The sequence below is a fragment of the Myotis lucifugus genome, unplaced genomic scaffold (assembly GCF_000147115.1).
Source record: "Myotis lucifugus unplaced genomic scaffold, Myoluc2.0 scaffold_353, whole genome shotgun sequence".
NCBI lineage: Eukaryota > Metazoa > Chordata > Mammalia > Chiroptera > Vespertilionidae > Myotis > Myotis lucifugus.
The window spans coordinates 853,253-870,625 of NW_005871401.1; the positions used below are offsets into that span (position 1 = coordinate 853,253).

Genomic DNA, 17,373 nt, shown 5'->3' on the forward strand with positions numbered 1-17,373 from the left:
TTATGAAAATACAAGACTATGAAATATTAATTTCTGAAACATTTGTTCATTAATATATACATTTATAACCTCTACACATACATACATACATACATACACATATAATGTAGGGAACAACTATATGCTCAAAGTCTCTAAGTATTAAATCTACATTAAAAAAATATTCCATAATATCTTATAAGTCATTCTCATTGTTAGAAAATAATGGGTGTGTGTCTATATGTGCATGTGTATATAAATATCTTTCTTCAAATTAGTCATATGATCCTTTTAATTTGGCCAGAAGGAAGGGTGTGGTGAGAACTGCTGGGAAACAGTGTTAAAACCTATACATTTTCACATATGTTTCAAATAGAATGTTCTGAGTTTTAGGAGACTTTTCTAAAACAATACAGAACTACAGATTTGTCACCAATAGATTTACTTTTTTGGTTGTATACTCTACTGCAATGTAGTATTTTCCAGGGCCTTTTTTTTTTTAAGTAAAAGAGAATTGCCTGGCCGGTGTTGCTCAGTAATTGAGAGTTGGCCTATGAACCAGAAGGTCACGGTTCGATTCCTGATCAGGGCACATGTCCGGGTTACAGGCTCAATCCCCAGTGCGGGGCATGCAGGAGGCAGCCAATCAGTGATTCTCATCATTGATGTTTCTATCTCTCTCTCCCTCTCCCTTCCTCTCTGAAATCAGTAATATATAATATATATATTAATATATATATTAAATAAAGTAAAAGAGAATCTTCAGTAAAATATGGATACCAGCACTTTTTACTAAATCTTCCTAAATTAATTTATTGAAGGAAAAAGGAGGAAGAAAAAAGAAAATCAAATATATAATGTAGTATCTGTATGAATTATAATTTATTTGGACAGGTATTATTTGAATGAAATAGCAAATGCTTAGTAATCATCCTTTCTTCTCTGGCTTAATCTCATCTTAGTGTTCTTGTTCACAATGCAAACTTCCATTGGTAGTTTCATACATAATAGCTTTTCTTTTTCATTCCTGAAGCACCTTTGACCTAAACCGTCAGGAAAGTCATTGTCCTTTTTATGTCTAACCATACAGCTTAATCAACAGTAGATGAAGTCATTTAGTGATAATACTAGAGCAAGTTATGACTCTTCATAATTTGAAGGTAATAATATTAAAAAATGAAATGTTTGATTGTTCTTAGCAGATTTTCTTTGAAATGAAGGTTGTTAAAGCATTTAGATGAAAAGAAATACCTTCCTCTACCCCTTTATTAGTTTGATACTCCTGTCTCTTCGTATAGTTATCTTCCCAATGACTGACCGTTGTGAAAATGTGTAACCCCTTTAATTTCCACAAATAGTCACCTCAGTCCAGCACAAGATGGACTTTCATTTTCTCCAGCAATTCCATTATGCTTCTTTAGTGGAATTCAGGAGATTTTCTAAGCAATGTAACCTCTTGTCACTATACTTTGTACTTAAAATAATGTAGACCATTCTGTGAAAATGAGAAGGTTAATCATGACTCCAGTGTGCTCACCCCAAATCTGCCACTTAATCTCAGACCTGTACTCAGGAACAGCTGCATGGTACCATTAGCCCTAAATTGCTAGGCAGGGTTACCCAGACTCAACAATTGTCAGAAATATGGGCTGGAGTTAAGTATAATATTAACCATGCATTTATCTTCTCATCATTCAGGAATGGAAAAGAAATCTTACTATACTTTTAAGTGAGCACGACTTTTAATGTATATTGTGTTGATGTAACCATCTGTTCACACAGCCAACTCTTGATTATCTGAGGTAAGAGAGCACTGGGCTCGGAGGCGTTATTCAGATGCACGCATAATCCTCACTTCAGCAGAGCTTCGGCCTCCCCGGCAAACCATTTACCAGGAATTAATAAAACGTGGGAGCTCGTTCTCCTTTTACTTCTCTTTCTTGCCTTCTGGTAGAGATGCCAGTGAGCAGTGAACTGGCAGGAAAATCTGCAAAGGGGTCAACCAATTCTGAATCAAGAGTTGACTGAGCTGTATAATCTCACCAAGTTCTTGAAAGGAGACAGTGTATATGTAGATGGCAAGCATTCGGCGAGGAACATTTGCCATGCTTTTCTCCAGAGACCGTGACTGAGTGAATATTGTTCTATAATGTTGTGTGATTTTCCTGTGTAGGGTGAACCAGGGCTTCCTGGGCTTCCTGGACTTCCGGGGATAAAGGTAAATACTGCACTGACAGTCTTGGCTTCATAGAACTGCAAGTGTGAGAGTCACAGAAATTGCACAAAGATAGGAGGGGAATGAAAACGGAAAACATAGTGTTGTTCTTTAAATACGCACCTCTCAACCACTTAAATTTTTTTAATTAAAAATTAAGCATAGGTATTTTTAAAGTTTTCCATCACTCTCTGGACTATATTTTCTGTTATGTAACCTAATATGCCCCTAACTTAAATAAATGTAAAAGCCACTTCGTTTGAAATCAGGAATTCTTTAAAGTCTAGAATGTCTACCTTCACATTTAGCTTTATTCTTAAGATCCTAACAGATATTTTACCAGAATTATAGTGTTCACATCCCCATAAATCTAACACTTAGGCAGCTGTTTTTATGATTCGCTCATTATAACAATCCCTCTAAAATGTTTTGTGCTTCCACTTCCTGTCAATAATTCTGACTAAAAAGTACAAATCATTTTACTAAATTACTTTGACTCAGACTTTCCCATAAATTCTTTATGTATCTTTTGAAATAATTGCATTAAACTTAGTTTAAAACATCATTTACATATTTTTAAACCATCTAAAAATGTTGAGAAATATTTTTAATTGTTCAAAAGTTTTCAACATGGCAACGGAGAAGGCTTAAAAGTTCTGTTTAGTTGTAGGTACTCCCTTAAAATCAGCTTCTTATTTTAAAGTTCTTTTTTAAATTCCAGAGCTGTTTGATAGAGAAACACAATGCAAGTAGATTTTTCCTTACATTTTTCTCACTTTATAGAGGGTTTTTTTCTTTTTAAATATATTTTTATTGTTATCACCTTGTAGAGTTTTAAATTAATCTCCAGTATGTATTAGACCATTCTAAAATTAATGTTCCTAGTTTCACTATGACGGTTGTGTATACTGTTTTATGAAGGTTGTATCTGAAGTGTGTTAGATGAAATTATAAGATTTTAGAATAAATAAGTTAAATTATTGAGCTCCCAGACATCATCTGGTATCATACATAATATTTTATGGGTATATTTGGTGTAATTAACAGACATGAAAGCTATGTCTTCTAGGTTGGCACTCAGAAACTTTGGTTCTGCTTTTTGTTTGATGGTTTCAGATTAGTTTATTGAAGTTCAGATGTGTGTTTTTAATGTATTATTAATCCTTGGTTTCTTCCATGGAAAAAGTATACTTATGACAACAGTTTACTAAAAAGCCAAATTATTTCCTTATCATTTGATATTTAGCCAAAATAACTTAATAAGTGAATATGTGATTTCATATTATAGAGTTAATTTATGGCAGTTCCTTAGTAATTCTCACATTTAAAAAAGGAGCTTTTTAAAAATGATTGGAAGGTCATAGATTTTTAAAAACAAACTGAAGAAAGTCATAGTCGGCATTAATTATAAAGAACCTTGTAGCATTATAAATAAGAGGAAGGCATTTAAAAGGAGCGTTTTGGAAGGACCTCGGCTGCGTTTCCTGCAGCGCTTGCCTGCAGGGTGGAGGGCTGCCAACACCAGGTCCACAGCAGGGACCTCCATGCTGCCTTGAAATACAGTTGTTTCTTCTCCTGAGCATGAGGCACTTTCTTATTGAGAGAGAGCATATATAGGGTGACGGTATTGAGTCTTTTTTCTTTAAAACAAAAAATTTCAGTTACTACTGCTTATTATCATTACCTTTTAGTTATTTTATGTCCTAAAATATCCCAGGTCATGTTTCTAGTCATCTGTGGACTAATCTGAATGTTTCAAACTCTTTCAAATCGGGAAAGATATTGGTGATTTGCCACCCCCAGTAAATGCTTTTATTCCTAGAGTCATAGGCAACTGCCAGACAAATTCTGTCAAGATCATATAGTTGACAATTGTCTTTCCTTTTCCAACGTTGACTAGTGATTATAGTGACAAAAACCTTTTCTGTATAATTACCACGGACTGTTGGGTAACTATCTAAAAGTTTATTTAAATCACAGATTCTATTTTTGGATGAACAAGCCTGTCTTCTCACTCTGGTTCAGGATGTGAGTGACATGCTTTCCTTATAATGTAGTAGGTTCCTAGTATAAATCAGTAATTTTGTAAAGGAGACAATTTAAGAACATATCATAGTCATTAGTACTCATTGAACAGTCATAAATGTAGAGTTATAAGTTTGTAACTTTACGATATAGCTCCATTAAATTGTGATGTTATTATTCCTTGAATATACCTGCTTTTATTAGGTAGCTAGCCACAGGAGAGTTCATGATTTCATAGTTTGAAAGATAACAATATTTAAAAGATGAAACCACCATGTATGTATTTAGAAAGTACGGTAGCAAGAACATTAGTCATAACCTCCCTAAACTTGTGTGTTTGTTTATGCTTTGGAAATACTTCCTGTTGCTATTCATCTCCTTCTTATCTGCTGGTGCTACGGAGAGCATGCAAATGCCATCCGTTATTTCCAAGACATTGAGGAAACCAGCCATGACATACCAGGGAAGCTTTGATTTGCCACCTGTTGCACTCGGGCAATGGTTGGAAATTTAATGAGCATCCAAATGCCTTCCACACAGCTCTCAGGAAATGAGCAAAGTGCCTAAATACAGACAGCAGACTCATCTATCACCTCAGGGTCCCACTCAGAGAAAGTGCTACTACCTTAGGCATACATAATAAAAGTCACTAAGAACAGGCATAGCTTAATTTCAAATTGCTCTTCAGCTTCCTGCACAAGTACTGGAAAGTCCTGTCACCATGTGGAAGACATTTGGAATTCCTATTTCATGCATTCATGGTTCATAGAGTGTCAAGATGTTCGACTGGGAAAATTAAATTATGCACAATGTACCATGCAGACATTGATCTTCTGGAATAAGATTTGAACTCCGAAAATTATTTTTTAAAACAAGCTTGCAAATATATTTTTCATGGGCAAAACTTATAACTAGCTTTTCTGATATCCCATAAAAACGTAAGATTCAAAGTTCCTATTTTTAAAGCCTTTTTCTCTCCACAGTTATTTTGAAAAAAATGTGAATACATTACTTAGCCCTTTTATGATTATATGACCCTAGTAATTAAGGAGTATAGAGCAGGGGTCAAGACCCCTGACTGCAGAGCCAGATCACCATGGCGCAGATCTGGTCCTGCCCCTCACCAGTTCATGAATATATATCATCACATTTCCTTATAACATGAGAATCATCGCCTGGCTGGTGTGGCTCAGCAGTTGAGGGTAGACCCATGAACCAGGAGGTCACAGGTTGGATTCCCAGTCAGGGCACATGCTGGGGTTGCGGGCTCGATCTCCAGTAGAGGGCATGCTGGAGGCAGCAGATGGATGGTTCTCATCATTGATGTTTCTCTCTTTCTATCTATCCCTGTCTCTTCCTCTCCCTCTAAAAATCAATAACCTAAGGAACATAAAGCCATTTATACTCTATAGGTTAATAGATGTAAATTCTGAAAATTCCTTTGCAGTGATAGGTGAATGTTACCTTTAAGCAGGGGTCCTCAACCTTTTTAAACAGGGGGCCAGTTCACTGTCCCTCAGACCGTTGGAGGGCCGGACTATAGTTTAAAAAAAAACTATGAACAAATTCCTATGCACACTGCACATATCTTATTTTGAAGTAAAAAAACAAAATGGGAACAAATACAATATTTGTATTTGCATGTGGCCCGCGGGCCGTAGTTTGAGGACCCCTGCTTTTAAGAGCAGTGAGATAACCTACTTTTTCTTGAAACATGGCTTCATGCTATTCCTCTCTTCCTATCACCCAAGTGTATTCCAGGAACAAAGGATGAGGGGATACAGTGCTCTGGGTGTGAGACATGGTGCTGTCAAAGTTCTCCTTCCTGACACTGTTCACGCAAAAGCAAAAGGAAACTTGACAAATTAATTAAGAAATTCTCTAGGCCTCAGTCATGGTGTTGCCTAGCCCAAGACATTTTTTAAATAAAACATCGCCCTAAGATTTTATGTCTCAATGAAGGTGACATTAAGACATGAGAAACAGCATATTTATTTATTTATTTATTTATTTATTTATTTATTTACTTTGAGGATATTTTTCATTGATTTTTAGAAAGAGTGGAAGCGGGGAGAGACAGAGAGAGAGAAAATCAGTGTGAGAAAGACACATCCATTGGTTGCCTCCCACACCCGCCCTAACCAGGGCCAGGGATCGAACCTGCAACTGAGGTATGTACCCTTGACTGAAATCAAACTCGGGAGCCTTCATTCTAAGGGCCGACGTTTGTTCACTGAGCCAAACTGGGTAGGGCCCAAGACATTTTTTACATACCTTGATTTTTCAATGCTTGCTTTTCTCCTTTCAACATGGACCACCAGTTTATCTCATATTCAGAAAAGAAATTGAAAAAATGTACATAGTACAGTGAAATTAATACAGTAGGGAGACATAAAACAGAAAAAATTACATCAAATCATTTAGATGGCAAATAAATTTATATAGTATATTCTCTCATAACTTGATATTTTTGCTCTGGCTTCCCCATTAGTGAAAATTTGACATTTAGAACAAGAACTTGAGGATCGGGAGGCTATGAGACAGTAACTAACTCTTTGTACCTCATTATATGAAATCATCTTTGACACTAAATCATATAAAGACTAACTTGTACAGGTGATGGGAACATTTATTTTGGCATTCTTAGGATTAAATAATCTAATAGAAACCTAAATTTTAAATCCACTGGAGAGGAGGTTTCTTCCTCAGAAACATCAAATCACATTTTAAAAATAGCAGAGGAAACTTTTTGGAAGTAACATAGGATATGAAGTGAATTCCTGAAAGAAAAAAAAAGGGAGAAATACCGGTTAAAAGGATAACATTGTTATTGTTACTTATAATTATTTCCTGCTTGCACCAAGTGTGTCTGAGCAGTTGAATAATTTAAGAGTCCAATTAGGAAACTCATACAACCAGAAATCAGAGATTTTTAGCAGCCAGAATAAAACCTCCAATAAATACACCAAATGTGCTTTCATGATGTAATTCTGTTAAGAAAAAAAAATCAGAAAGATATGTTTTCTAGGGTTTAAATAAACCTGCTATAGTAGTTCATTTTCATCGTAACCACCAAGATGTTTTAATTTATACTCAAATTTGATCCTAAAGGGAAATAAATGTTTTTGGGATAAGCTCTACTTTCTCATTTTTTCCCCCTCAATAATTTTACAAATCAATCATTACCAAAACTGGCTGCCTAGAGGTTCTTATTACAACAAATGTTCTTGCTGTAATCCTCAAAAGCAGGTATCATGCTGACTTGAATTCTAATTAGCCTTTAAGCAAGAAGAATATTGTATGGCTAATGCATTCAGTGTCAAGACACATTAATCAAAATTATTGGTGATGCTTTTAGCACCCACGCAAATCACATATTTTTGAGCCCTGTTGTACTGTTTTGGGGGGCAATGAAGATTGGATCTGCTTGAGGGTAATAAATATCATAGAAAACATGGCTTGGTTTAAGCAGGTATTAGAGGAGTCTTTTTAGACAGGTTAAAAAATGATATCTTTTGCTCCTTTAATTGATAATGACTTATAAAAATAAAACAAATGGTAATAAATGAAAAACCAGAGATTTTTCTGTGGGCAAGAGCTAATCAGTTAGGACTTTCTGTCCACCCTTCTATATAACAGATGTTGAGTTCTGGAAGTTTATAGGGAAACACCTGGTGAGCCATTTCTGTATGAATGAAGCTGTCTGTCTCTTCCTTTTTTACCTTGAGTAATAATCCCATTCCCATATTTGCTGACTCTTCTCATCTATATGAAGGACATCCTTTATGTAAATTTGACAAACTGGTGTTAGGTGAATTGTCTCAATAGTCATTTAAAAGTTAAAGTAAGGTTATCTGAAATACTTCCTTGCTGTGTATCACATGTGGGTTTGGAGAAAAATTGGTACAGATTTTCAATGGCCTTTGTTAGAGTTCAGAAAGGTCAGGTTCTTAAGGCATTTCCTAGACTTCACTGGCCTTTTTGTACTACAGAAGGCCAGGTTTTGTTGCCTTCTTGGTTTGTAAAGATGGTAATTGTTTGCATTATCTTAAGGTTTTAAATTTTGTCTTGGGGTTATTTATTTACTGGCCAGAATACACAGAATTTAAGCTATCTCAATGGGCTGTTTAAATTTTTTAAAAAATAGCAAATGAGTTGAGCAAAAGTGACTTCAGTCAAAATCTTATTTTTGTGGTACCTTATAGAGTGAATAGATCCCACCTTCCTATAGCTAAATCTCCTGGTAGCTCACTTCATTTCTCTGTACATATTCCCAATTTATGAAAGAAAGTAGAGAGAGAGTGTATGTGCTCTCTAATACTGACACTCTCATCAATAAAGGAACTATTGTTTGGTGAAAAAAATAGGATAAGTTTTCAAACATAGTACATATTAGTTACTGTGACATAGTCATTGAGCTTCGCATTACAAGATCAAAGTTGTGGTTGCCAAAACAGTTAGCTGTAGTTGCAAAAATCAATGTGAAACTATCAGGCCCTTCAAAATTGGTCATGTGAAGATCCACCTTTCATCCCAGCTATAGCTGAAACCCATAGACTTGGTTTTGCATCTTTATGTGCCCTGGCTGTTTAAATGGGCAACATGTGTGAGATTTTTCAGCTGCTGCCACTTCCAGCAGTTTACTACCAGGCCTCTATTGGGCTTCACCATGAATTCATAACATTTCTGCTGCCAACCTGGGTCTCAGTGTAGTTGCCAAAACCACCTCTCTCCCACCAGCTCAACACAAGGAAATGTGTTCAGTCTTGGGATTGAAACCTGGGTTATTTAATTCATTGGTGGTGAGCTGATTAATTAACGTTAAGAATAAATAGAGCACAAAACTCATGAAACAACTCAGGAAGAAATCAGATGCAATATCCAGGACAAGGCCAGAAAATTAAACCAAAGGTTCCTTCCTTTTGGAATTCGATGCTGTATTAGTGCCATATTATAATACCACTAACAGAACTGAGATTTCTATTTCTCTGGCAACCATTTAATCACTGGTTAGCATGTGGCTTGGGTAGCAAAATATGAAGCCAACTATTAATTGTGTTTTAGTGATTAACATTTTGGATTGTATTAGGATTCTGATAGTGTTGCATATATTTTATCTCCAGGCTGTGGTTAAGTCATAACTCTGTATTTATTTTAAGATTTAAATATGATACTATTTATTTTTTTTTTGTTTGTCCCAAGGATAGATCTAGTTGGAACCAGTGAAAACAAACCAAAAAACAACAACAGATTAAACCTGGATTTAATTGTTATGGCCATGATAGAGGAATATAACATTTTGAGATGCTTGTTCCTCTCCATTCTTCCTCACCCCTCTTGTCTTCCTCCATCTTACTCCTGCCCCCTCCCTCCATCCCTTCCTTATTCCTCTCCTCCTCTTCCTCTCTTCCTTCTTTTTTACTTTTCTCTTTCCCTGATTAGGTACACTGCAAGCAATTACATTTTAAGATCTTCCAGTTGGCTGCCTTCACTTTTTAATTCCCTTCCTCACACAGTCAGTGGCACCGATATGAACAGAAATCCCAATTGACATTGTTCTCAACAATAACAAAAGTAAAAACCTAAAATGCCACCTCACTTGAGATGGTGCATGAATAAAGAGACAGGAAAATTTTGAATCGCTGAAAGGAGAGAAAAACATGCATATGACACTTGAGAGGAAAACAGATTAAAGTGCTCAGCAGTAATTAGTACTCTTCTTAAGTTATTCCTCTGCTTTTCATTGGTTTGAAGCCTTTGGCTTTCCTCCATTTTCGTTAGACATTTTTTGTTGTTATAAAAAAGCTCTAACACATCATAAACTGAAAAGATTAATGTCGTTTAGGAAAATGTCATATCTTATTGTTTTCACTTTAATTGTAAAGCTATTTTACTTTCTGTTTACCTGCTTAAGTCTATGTTTTCCTGATTATGGGAGCCAGCATCTGCCCTTTTCAAAGGACCTCAGCCTCATGTTTCCTATGTTATTCCTAAAATGACTCATTGAAATTATAATTGGGATTTTCTAATTCAGGTAATTGACTTGTAAAAAAAAAAAAAGAAAAAAGCCCTCTAGATTTAGTTGTTTCTTCATTAAAGTTAATCTAAGAGCTTAATTTCATTATAGTGCCAATTTCCTCCATTGCACCTCACTCCCACCTGTCTACTGAGACAAATACGTGTGAATAATTTCCAACTTAGCAGTCTCCTATTTCCCACGGACTAAATGAGATTAGATATGCAAACACAAGTCTGAGAATCACTTTATAGTCCAATATAATAGTTACTTCCCCTGTTTATTGCCCTGAAAACTTATGTAACATCATTTTTGTGCAGTCTGCTTTACTCCAAAGGTGATTTCCCCAAACTGTTTTGTGTTTGAATCACATTTCAGCTGCTTTCCTGCCTTCCCCTGATCCAGGTTCCTTCCTCTATGCTGGTTAACTGGTATTGTGACTACAGTAGAATAGTCATTTGCTTTTCTATCACATTAAAGTATTCATAGACCTGTAGGTTGGCATAGCCTCTCTATTAGGCTTTTTAGGAGATTCTAGAACCTTTAATCTCTACATCAGTCAAAGAGGCAAGACTTTTTTTTAAAGGATTACATTTATTTAGGAAAATTCAATAGGTATGACCATTTTCTTCTTTCTCTTTCTTACAAGATGAAAACTCATTCATAGTAAATCTGTCACTTCTCTACCTTACCCACTTTGGGTTTTGCAATCCTAAGTGCTCTAAAAGATGGATATTCTGTCATAAAATGATATGTTCACACAAGAAAATTTAGGGTTACTTCTTGAAAGAAGTTGAAGATGTATTGAGTACAGCCCCATCCAGGTTATAAAGAAACAAGCACTCACCTTGTCTATCACCAATTAGTTGGGAAGCTATAATACTTCTATTACTATTACTACTAATAATAATGATAGCCAAAATTTTTGAGCCAATAATAAGGGCAACATAATAACAACCTTTATTGTTCACTTGTCTCATTATAGAGACAGTGCTAAGGGCTTTGCTTACATTATCTTTATAATAAGTCTTAACTAAGCCACCATTAATGATGCCAGAATCTTCCATTATATGGCAGGTCAAGATTCCAGCTTGTAAAATCAGGCTTTAATTCAGTTCTTTGACTTTGTACCAATAGTCCTCAAACATTTTGGTCTCTAAATCCCTTTACACACTTACAAATCAGGATTAAAAGAGTTCTTGTTTATGTAGGTTCTATCTATTGGTATTTCTGTACTAGAAATTAAAACCCAGAAATTTAAAAAACTGATTATGTGCTAATTAAAACTGTTCATGTGTTTTATGAAAGATAACTGAATCTTCAAAAAAAAGGAAGAGAAGTGACTTTTTTATTTTTTGCAAATCTTTTTAATGTCTGGCTTAATAGAAAATAGCTAGATTCTCATATCTGCTTCTGCATTCTATCTGTTGCAATTTGTTGTTTTGGTTGAAGTATATAAAGGAGAACCAGCCACATGCAGATAGGTAAATGGATCAGGGAAGATTATTTTAATAAAGACTTCATAAAATTAAGAGTATTCTTCTTTGATACTAATCCAAACTCTACAAGTGGTAGTTTCTTAAAGTTTAGGTGACATGTGGAATCTGAAGTGTATCAATGTACACTAATAAGGGTAAGTGCTATAAGTTTTGAAAGGTAAAAAAAAGTGCAACCAGCTGAATCATGAGTAGACATATTTATGCCTTAATTACTTCAATAATGTCCTTCAAACCTGAGACAAAGAAGAGACCAATGATTATTTCCTCCCCATAGAGAGGATGGAGCTGTCTCTGAAGTCACTGAGAGCTCTGGAATTAAATAAATATGTCTGTGGTCCTAGAGTTAAATATGCTATCTTCCCCTTGAATACATTGAAATAAATAAGTACATGGGTATGGTGGGTGCTTTCTTAAATTTTTCCTCTGACCATTCTGTTTAAAGGAACTTTTTATATATTTACTTGGGATAAAATATGTTCTATTTTCTAAAAATGAAGAAAGGGCCACTTTAGTCTGGTCACTGAGATCACAAATCCTTATTTGTTTATTTGTGAACTATGAAACTGCATGCTTCTTCTTTTTATAAACTAAGCACTAACATGAATAAGAAATACATTTTTGCAGCATTTGCTTTTTTTCTTCTCTTTTATTAGTATGCTTTAATGGTGCTTCTATTGCTTTGCTAAACAGTGAGATCATTTTATTTCTACTTGAAGATATTGCAAGAGTCTTGCCTACATGTAAACTTTCAACCTATTAACTTGCATTATGTTTCCATGCCAGTAAGTCATTCCTAATGATTCACATTGACTTTAATACAACTTTATTTCTTGAGGGTGGAGAGGGAATATTTATATATTTATATATATAATTTTATTGGGAGAAATATTTTACTTGTAAATAAATGTATTCCATATGATTTTTTTGTTTAAAGTAACAAGAAAAACTCTTTTACAAGAAGTAGAATAGTCATCATGATTTCTCTGAATATAGTTGATTTTCATTTTAGACCATTAAGAGATCCACCCAAAATTTTTTGTTTAGATTCTTCTTTCCAATGTGTGTAAGGGTATGGGGACAGGTAGAATAGAGTTATAGAAATTTCACAGAAAATAAACTTATAGTAAAGCATTGGTCCCCTCCACCTTGTTTTGTTCTTAAACTAGTACCAGGCACATCAGAGCCAGAGATAAATCCATTTGAGTTACATGCCAGTCTGATACATTTGTGGTGGTGATAGCAGTTTTTTGTTCGCCCAAGACCCAAGATTTTATATAGTGTATTTTAACAATGCAACTCCAAGTATCAAAAAAAAATGTTGAAATATCCCAACCTTAGGAAAAAAACAAATGTATCAACATTAGGAACTGTTCCAGAAATAATTCATTGAGGGGGAGGGGAGAGAATTTATGGGAACAGAGCCATTACATTTTTCACTTTAAAACTTTATTTTATCGATTTTAGGAAGTTAGATTACCTTACATTTGAGCTCACATTTTTAAAAAGAAAATAAAACTTTATGGCTAGTCAAGAAAATATGAACACTGGTCTCAGGTATCTCCTGACACCAAATACATAGTGTCTTTTCCAACACCGATTATCCAACTCTGATTCTCTGACACCAACTGTGTCTTACAACTCAATCCTATTGTGACACTAACTACTCAGAGTCATCATCAGACTCTTCAGGTTGAAGGGCTCCGTCCCACAAGACTGCCCTCACTTCAGACGTGGATCACCGGAACGGGGGCCCCTGGTTACATGACTTCTGTCTGACTTAACTACAGATTCAAGGGTACTCACAACCTACTCTGACTCTAGTTTGATAATTTGCTAGAACAACTCAGAGAACTCAATAACATGCCATTCTTAATATTAAAGTTTACTATAAAAGATAAAAATGAACAGTGCAATGAGGTACATGGGGGTAAGGTCAGAAGGGTCTGGAGCCTCTGTTCCCATGGAGTTGGGGTGCATCATCCGGCCAGCACATGGATGTGGTCACTAGCTTAGAAGTTTTCCAGTCCCCTTTGTTTAGGGGTTTTTATGGAGGTTCCATTGTAGGCACAATGGCTTAAATTACTGGCCATTGGTGATTGAACTCAATCTCCAGCCTTACTCCCCTCTTTGGAGATGGTGAGAGGAGGCAAAGGGTGAAAGTTTCCTCCTATCACAGCTCCATCCTGAAGCTATCTAGGAGCCTACCAAGTGTCACCTTATTAGCATAAACTCAGGTATGTTTGAAAGGGGATTGTCAAGAATAACAAAAGATGCTCCTGTTACTCTTATCACTCAGGAAATTCAAAGGGTTGTAGGAGCTCTGTGCAAGGGACCAGGAACAAGACCAAATATATGTTTTAGTATACCACAACTGGGTTTCCTCTAAGTGGAGAAGAGGTTACAGAGGTAGGGCAAGGAGAGAGGTTTTCTCTGTCATGCTGAACATTCCTTAATCTCTTCCATAGCCACATCTAACATTCAGGTATCTATTGCTGCATATCATTATTATCCCCCAAACTGGCTTTAAACAACAAACAATTACCTCACCATTTTGGAGAAACAGGAATCTGTGCCCAGCTCAGCGGGTGCCTCTGGATCAGTGTCTCCCATGAGGGGTCAGTCAAGCTGTTAGCAGGGCTCCGGTCTCACCTGAGTGGAGCGTCCCCTCCCAAGCTCACACATGAGGTTGTTGGCTGACCTCTGACCTCGCCATGAGGACCTCTCCCAAGGGCTCTTCACAGTATGGCAGCTTGCTTTCCCCAAAGAAAGTGATCCAAGTGAGAGAACAAGAAAGACCCCCTGGAGATGGAAGCCACAGTCTTTTTATGACTTAGTCTCAGAAGTGATATCCCATTACTTCTGCCAAATTCTGTTAATTAGACATGTCATTAACTCCAGTCTGCACTCAAGCACAGGGCATTGCACAAAGGCATGAATACCAAGAGGTGGGATCATTTACACCTATCTTAAAGGCTACCTACCACACTCGCCCAAACATAATTAATTGGACCTGGTAAATGCTAAGAACCACAGGATGACAGATGAGAAAGGAAATTATAAAGACATTGATCTGGGTGGTTTGCCACTTTTACTTTCTAAAGCTTCTCCAAAGCTTTGCTCAAAGTATTCTCATTGCTCAAAACCTATTTAATTTTATTGGCAGTGGCTGGATCTCAGCAAGAAAGCTGTATGCAATCAAAGATGTGAAATCCCAATAGAAGGAAATCAGTTTAACTTTACTTACTTACTGTCAATTGGTAACAGTCTCACATGCCCATCTCTTTAAAGGGTGAACCCGGTTTCATTGGCCCTCAAGGGGAGCCAGGCTTGCCAGGCTTACCGGGAACAAAGGTGAGTGGAATCTTTCCCTTCCTTTCTTTCTGAATTTTTCTGTCATAAAATTTTTGTCCATTGTGTTGAAAGAAATAAAGGGTAACTTTACTATTTAGGTGACCATACATGTTTGCCTCATAAAGAATAAAAGCAGCATGTCACCCATTTTAACACTTCTAATGGGGGTCCCGTATTAAATAGAGTAACAGGAAGTTAATGTTAGAAAGCCTTGGGCAAGACAAAAGGAAGGTGGGATATATTAGTTGTTCCAGTTGTCCCCCAAATTGCTCCTAAATTGATGTGGTGCTATTAGCTTCCTGGCCATATGGAAAAGTGGGGGAATTCTGAGGAGGGGAGATAGAACTCATTAACTCCTCCTCCTTATCGCTGATTTTAGGACAAACTTGTAAATCAAACATTATTATTATTCCCACATCACTCCCTAGATTTCAAGGAGTACTGATGTCATAGAGATTCCTAAGTGCCTCATCCCAAAAGGATCCATCCCGAATAACGTTTGCAGAAAGATCCTGTAATGAAAACCATCTCATGATCTTCCATTTGGCAACCCTAGAGAGGCCTCTAAAAGCACAGTCTATATGCCGCCAAATAAAAAATTATGTTGCTGCGGATACAGTCAGGCCTATCGTCCTAATTTTATCTACCCAGTAAGACATTAAAATGTACAGCTCTGAGGAACTTTACTCGTGACAGAGTCATGAATCAAAGGAGGGGCAAAATTAAATCAAACTACATTTTTTTTATTTTTAACCCATAGCCGCCTTTGCCTCCATGTGTATTGCATTCGCCAGAAATAAACCAGGCTGATTTCCGGGAGCCAGAGAAATGTGTTCGTGGTCTGTTCCGACAGAGGCGTCCTCATTCCCGCTGCTCAGGAGAAAATAACTCTAATCCCAGTAAATGGAAACTATGCGTGGCCCAAGGGGCACTGGGTCGAATGTATGCAAAATTGCTGTTTTTTCAAGCAATTTCATTTTCACATAATGAGCTGTTGGGCTTATTAACAAAATATGAGGAATGCCTGCTTTAGCCTGAACAGACTCACACAGAAACACACTTTCTGGGAGAGAGGGGAGGTGGTGGGGGGAGAGAGAGCGAGCATTCTGTGTTCATATAAGAGCCGGTGTACTTATTCAGGCTTCAGCCTCAGAGAAGGAAGGCAGCCTGGTTATAGGCTCAAAGCTCTGACTGGTCGGTGCTTCAGAGAACCAGGCTGGAGCTAACTCATCTCTACATGTTGGTGGCATTTGGTTTGCTAAGCAAGGAAATATAGAAGAAACACGGGCCGTCGAGAAGGGAGGTCAGCCCTAAATATCTCTTCTATAGTTCACCGACGTTAAGCTATTCCACAGTTTCAAAAAAGATCCAGATGCGGGGCCATAAACTCACCATTAATTACTGCTCATGAGGAGCCCAGTCTGATTTTACAGACCAGATCCTCTTATCACAGATACTACTCTGAACTCCCAATAAAAATGAGGAATGTTCTGTACCTGTTTTGTATTTCTACAAGAAGGGATGTAGATAGGATATTCATTTTATTAGCAATATTGTGAAGTTTATTTTTCAGCTAAATTGCCTATCATACATGAATTTGGTATCATAATGGAAAAGTCATGATTATTTAAACATTTCCTCCAGCCAAACACTAGTTGTTGTTTTTTCCCAGTTGTTTAGGTAATCTGGTTTTGTCCCACTCAATTCAGATTAAAAATATAAATTAATCTGTGTTTTACCCCCCAACACAGTGAAGAGAAATCATAATGAAGGAAGGTGTGTGATGGCATTTAAAAATCTGTTTATGCATTGCTGTGTCCTCAGCATCTACGTCAGTCCTGGGAGAGACCTGCAGCAGTCTAAAGAAATGGAGTGTTATTCTCAATAATTTAGAATACTTTGAGTGATACTGTTCATTCGTTAATCCAACAATTTTTTTGCCAGACTTTTTTTTAGTACCTGAGAATGAAAACTAAATGCAGCAAAAATGGTCTCTATTCTCCTGAAGCTTACCTTCCAGTATGTGTGAGGAAGGGTGGGAGGAGAGAAAGAAGTGAACAAACAAATTACGTAAATCCAGAAAGTGACAAGTAACCAATTAGGGGCATTGTAATTTTTAAAGTGATTCTAGGTAAAGATATAGCCACTCCACTCCTATGGTATATAACAGATAAATGATTTTCTTGTTTCTGTTTTGCCCTGAAACAAGCTTATAGTTACTATTTTAGAATTCTGCTGTAAAATATTAAGAGAAATGCCAAATATGGTACTTTTTAAAGATAAAAATT

At 36.4% G+C, this 17,373-nt stretch overlaps 1 protein-coding gene across 4 annotated transcripts in view; it reads left to right on the plus strand.

Annotated features, from left to right (window-relative positions):
* Positions 1–17,373, plus strand: part of COL25A1 (collagen type XXV alpha 1 chain) — a 472,442-nt gene that overhangs the window by 407,794 nt on the left and 47,275 nt on the right. For all 4 annotated transcript variants that reach the window (XM_023764848.1, XM_006101373.3, XM_023764849.1 and 1 more), the window contains exons 18-19: positions 2,153–2,197; positions 15,023–15,085. In XM_023764848.1, the coding sequence (XP_023620616.1) occupies positions 2,153–2,197; positions 15,023–15,085 (108 nt within the window). The remainder of the gene's footprint in view (positions 1–2,152; positions 2,198–15,022; positions 15,086–17,373) is intronic.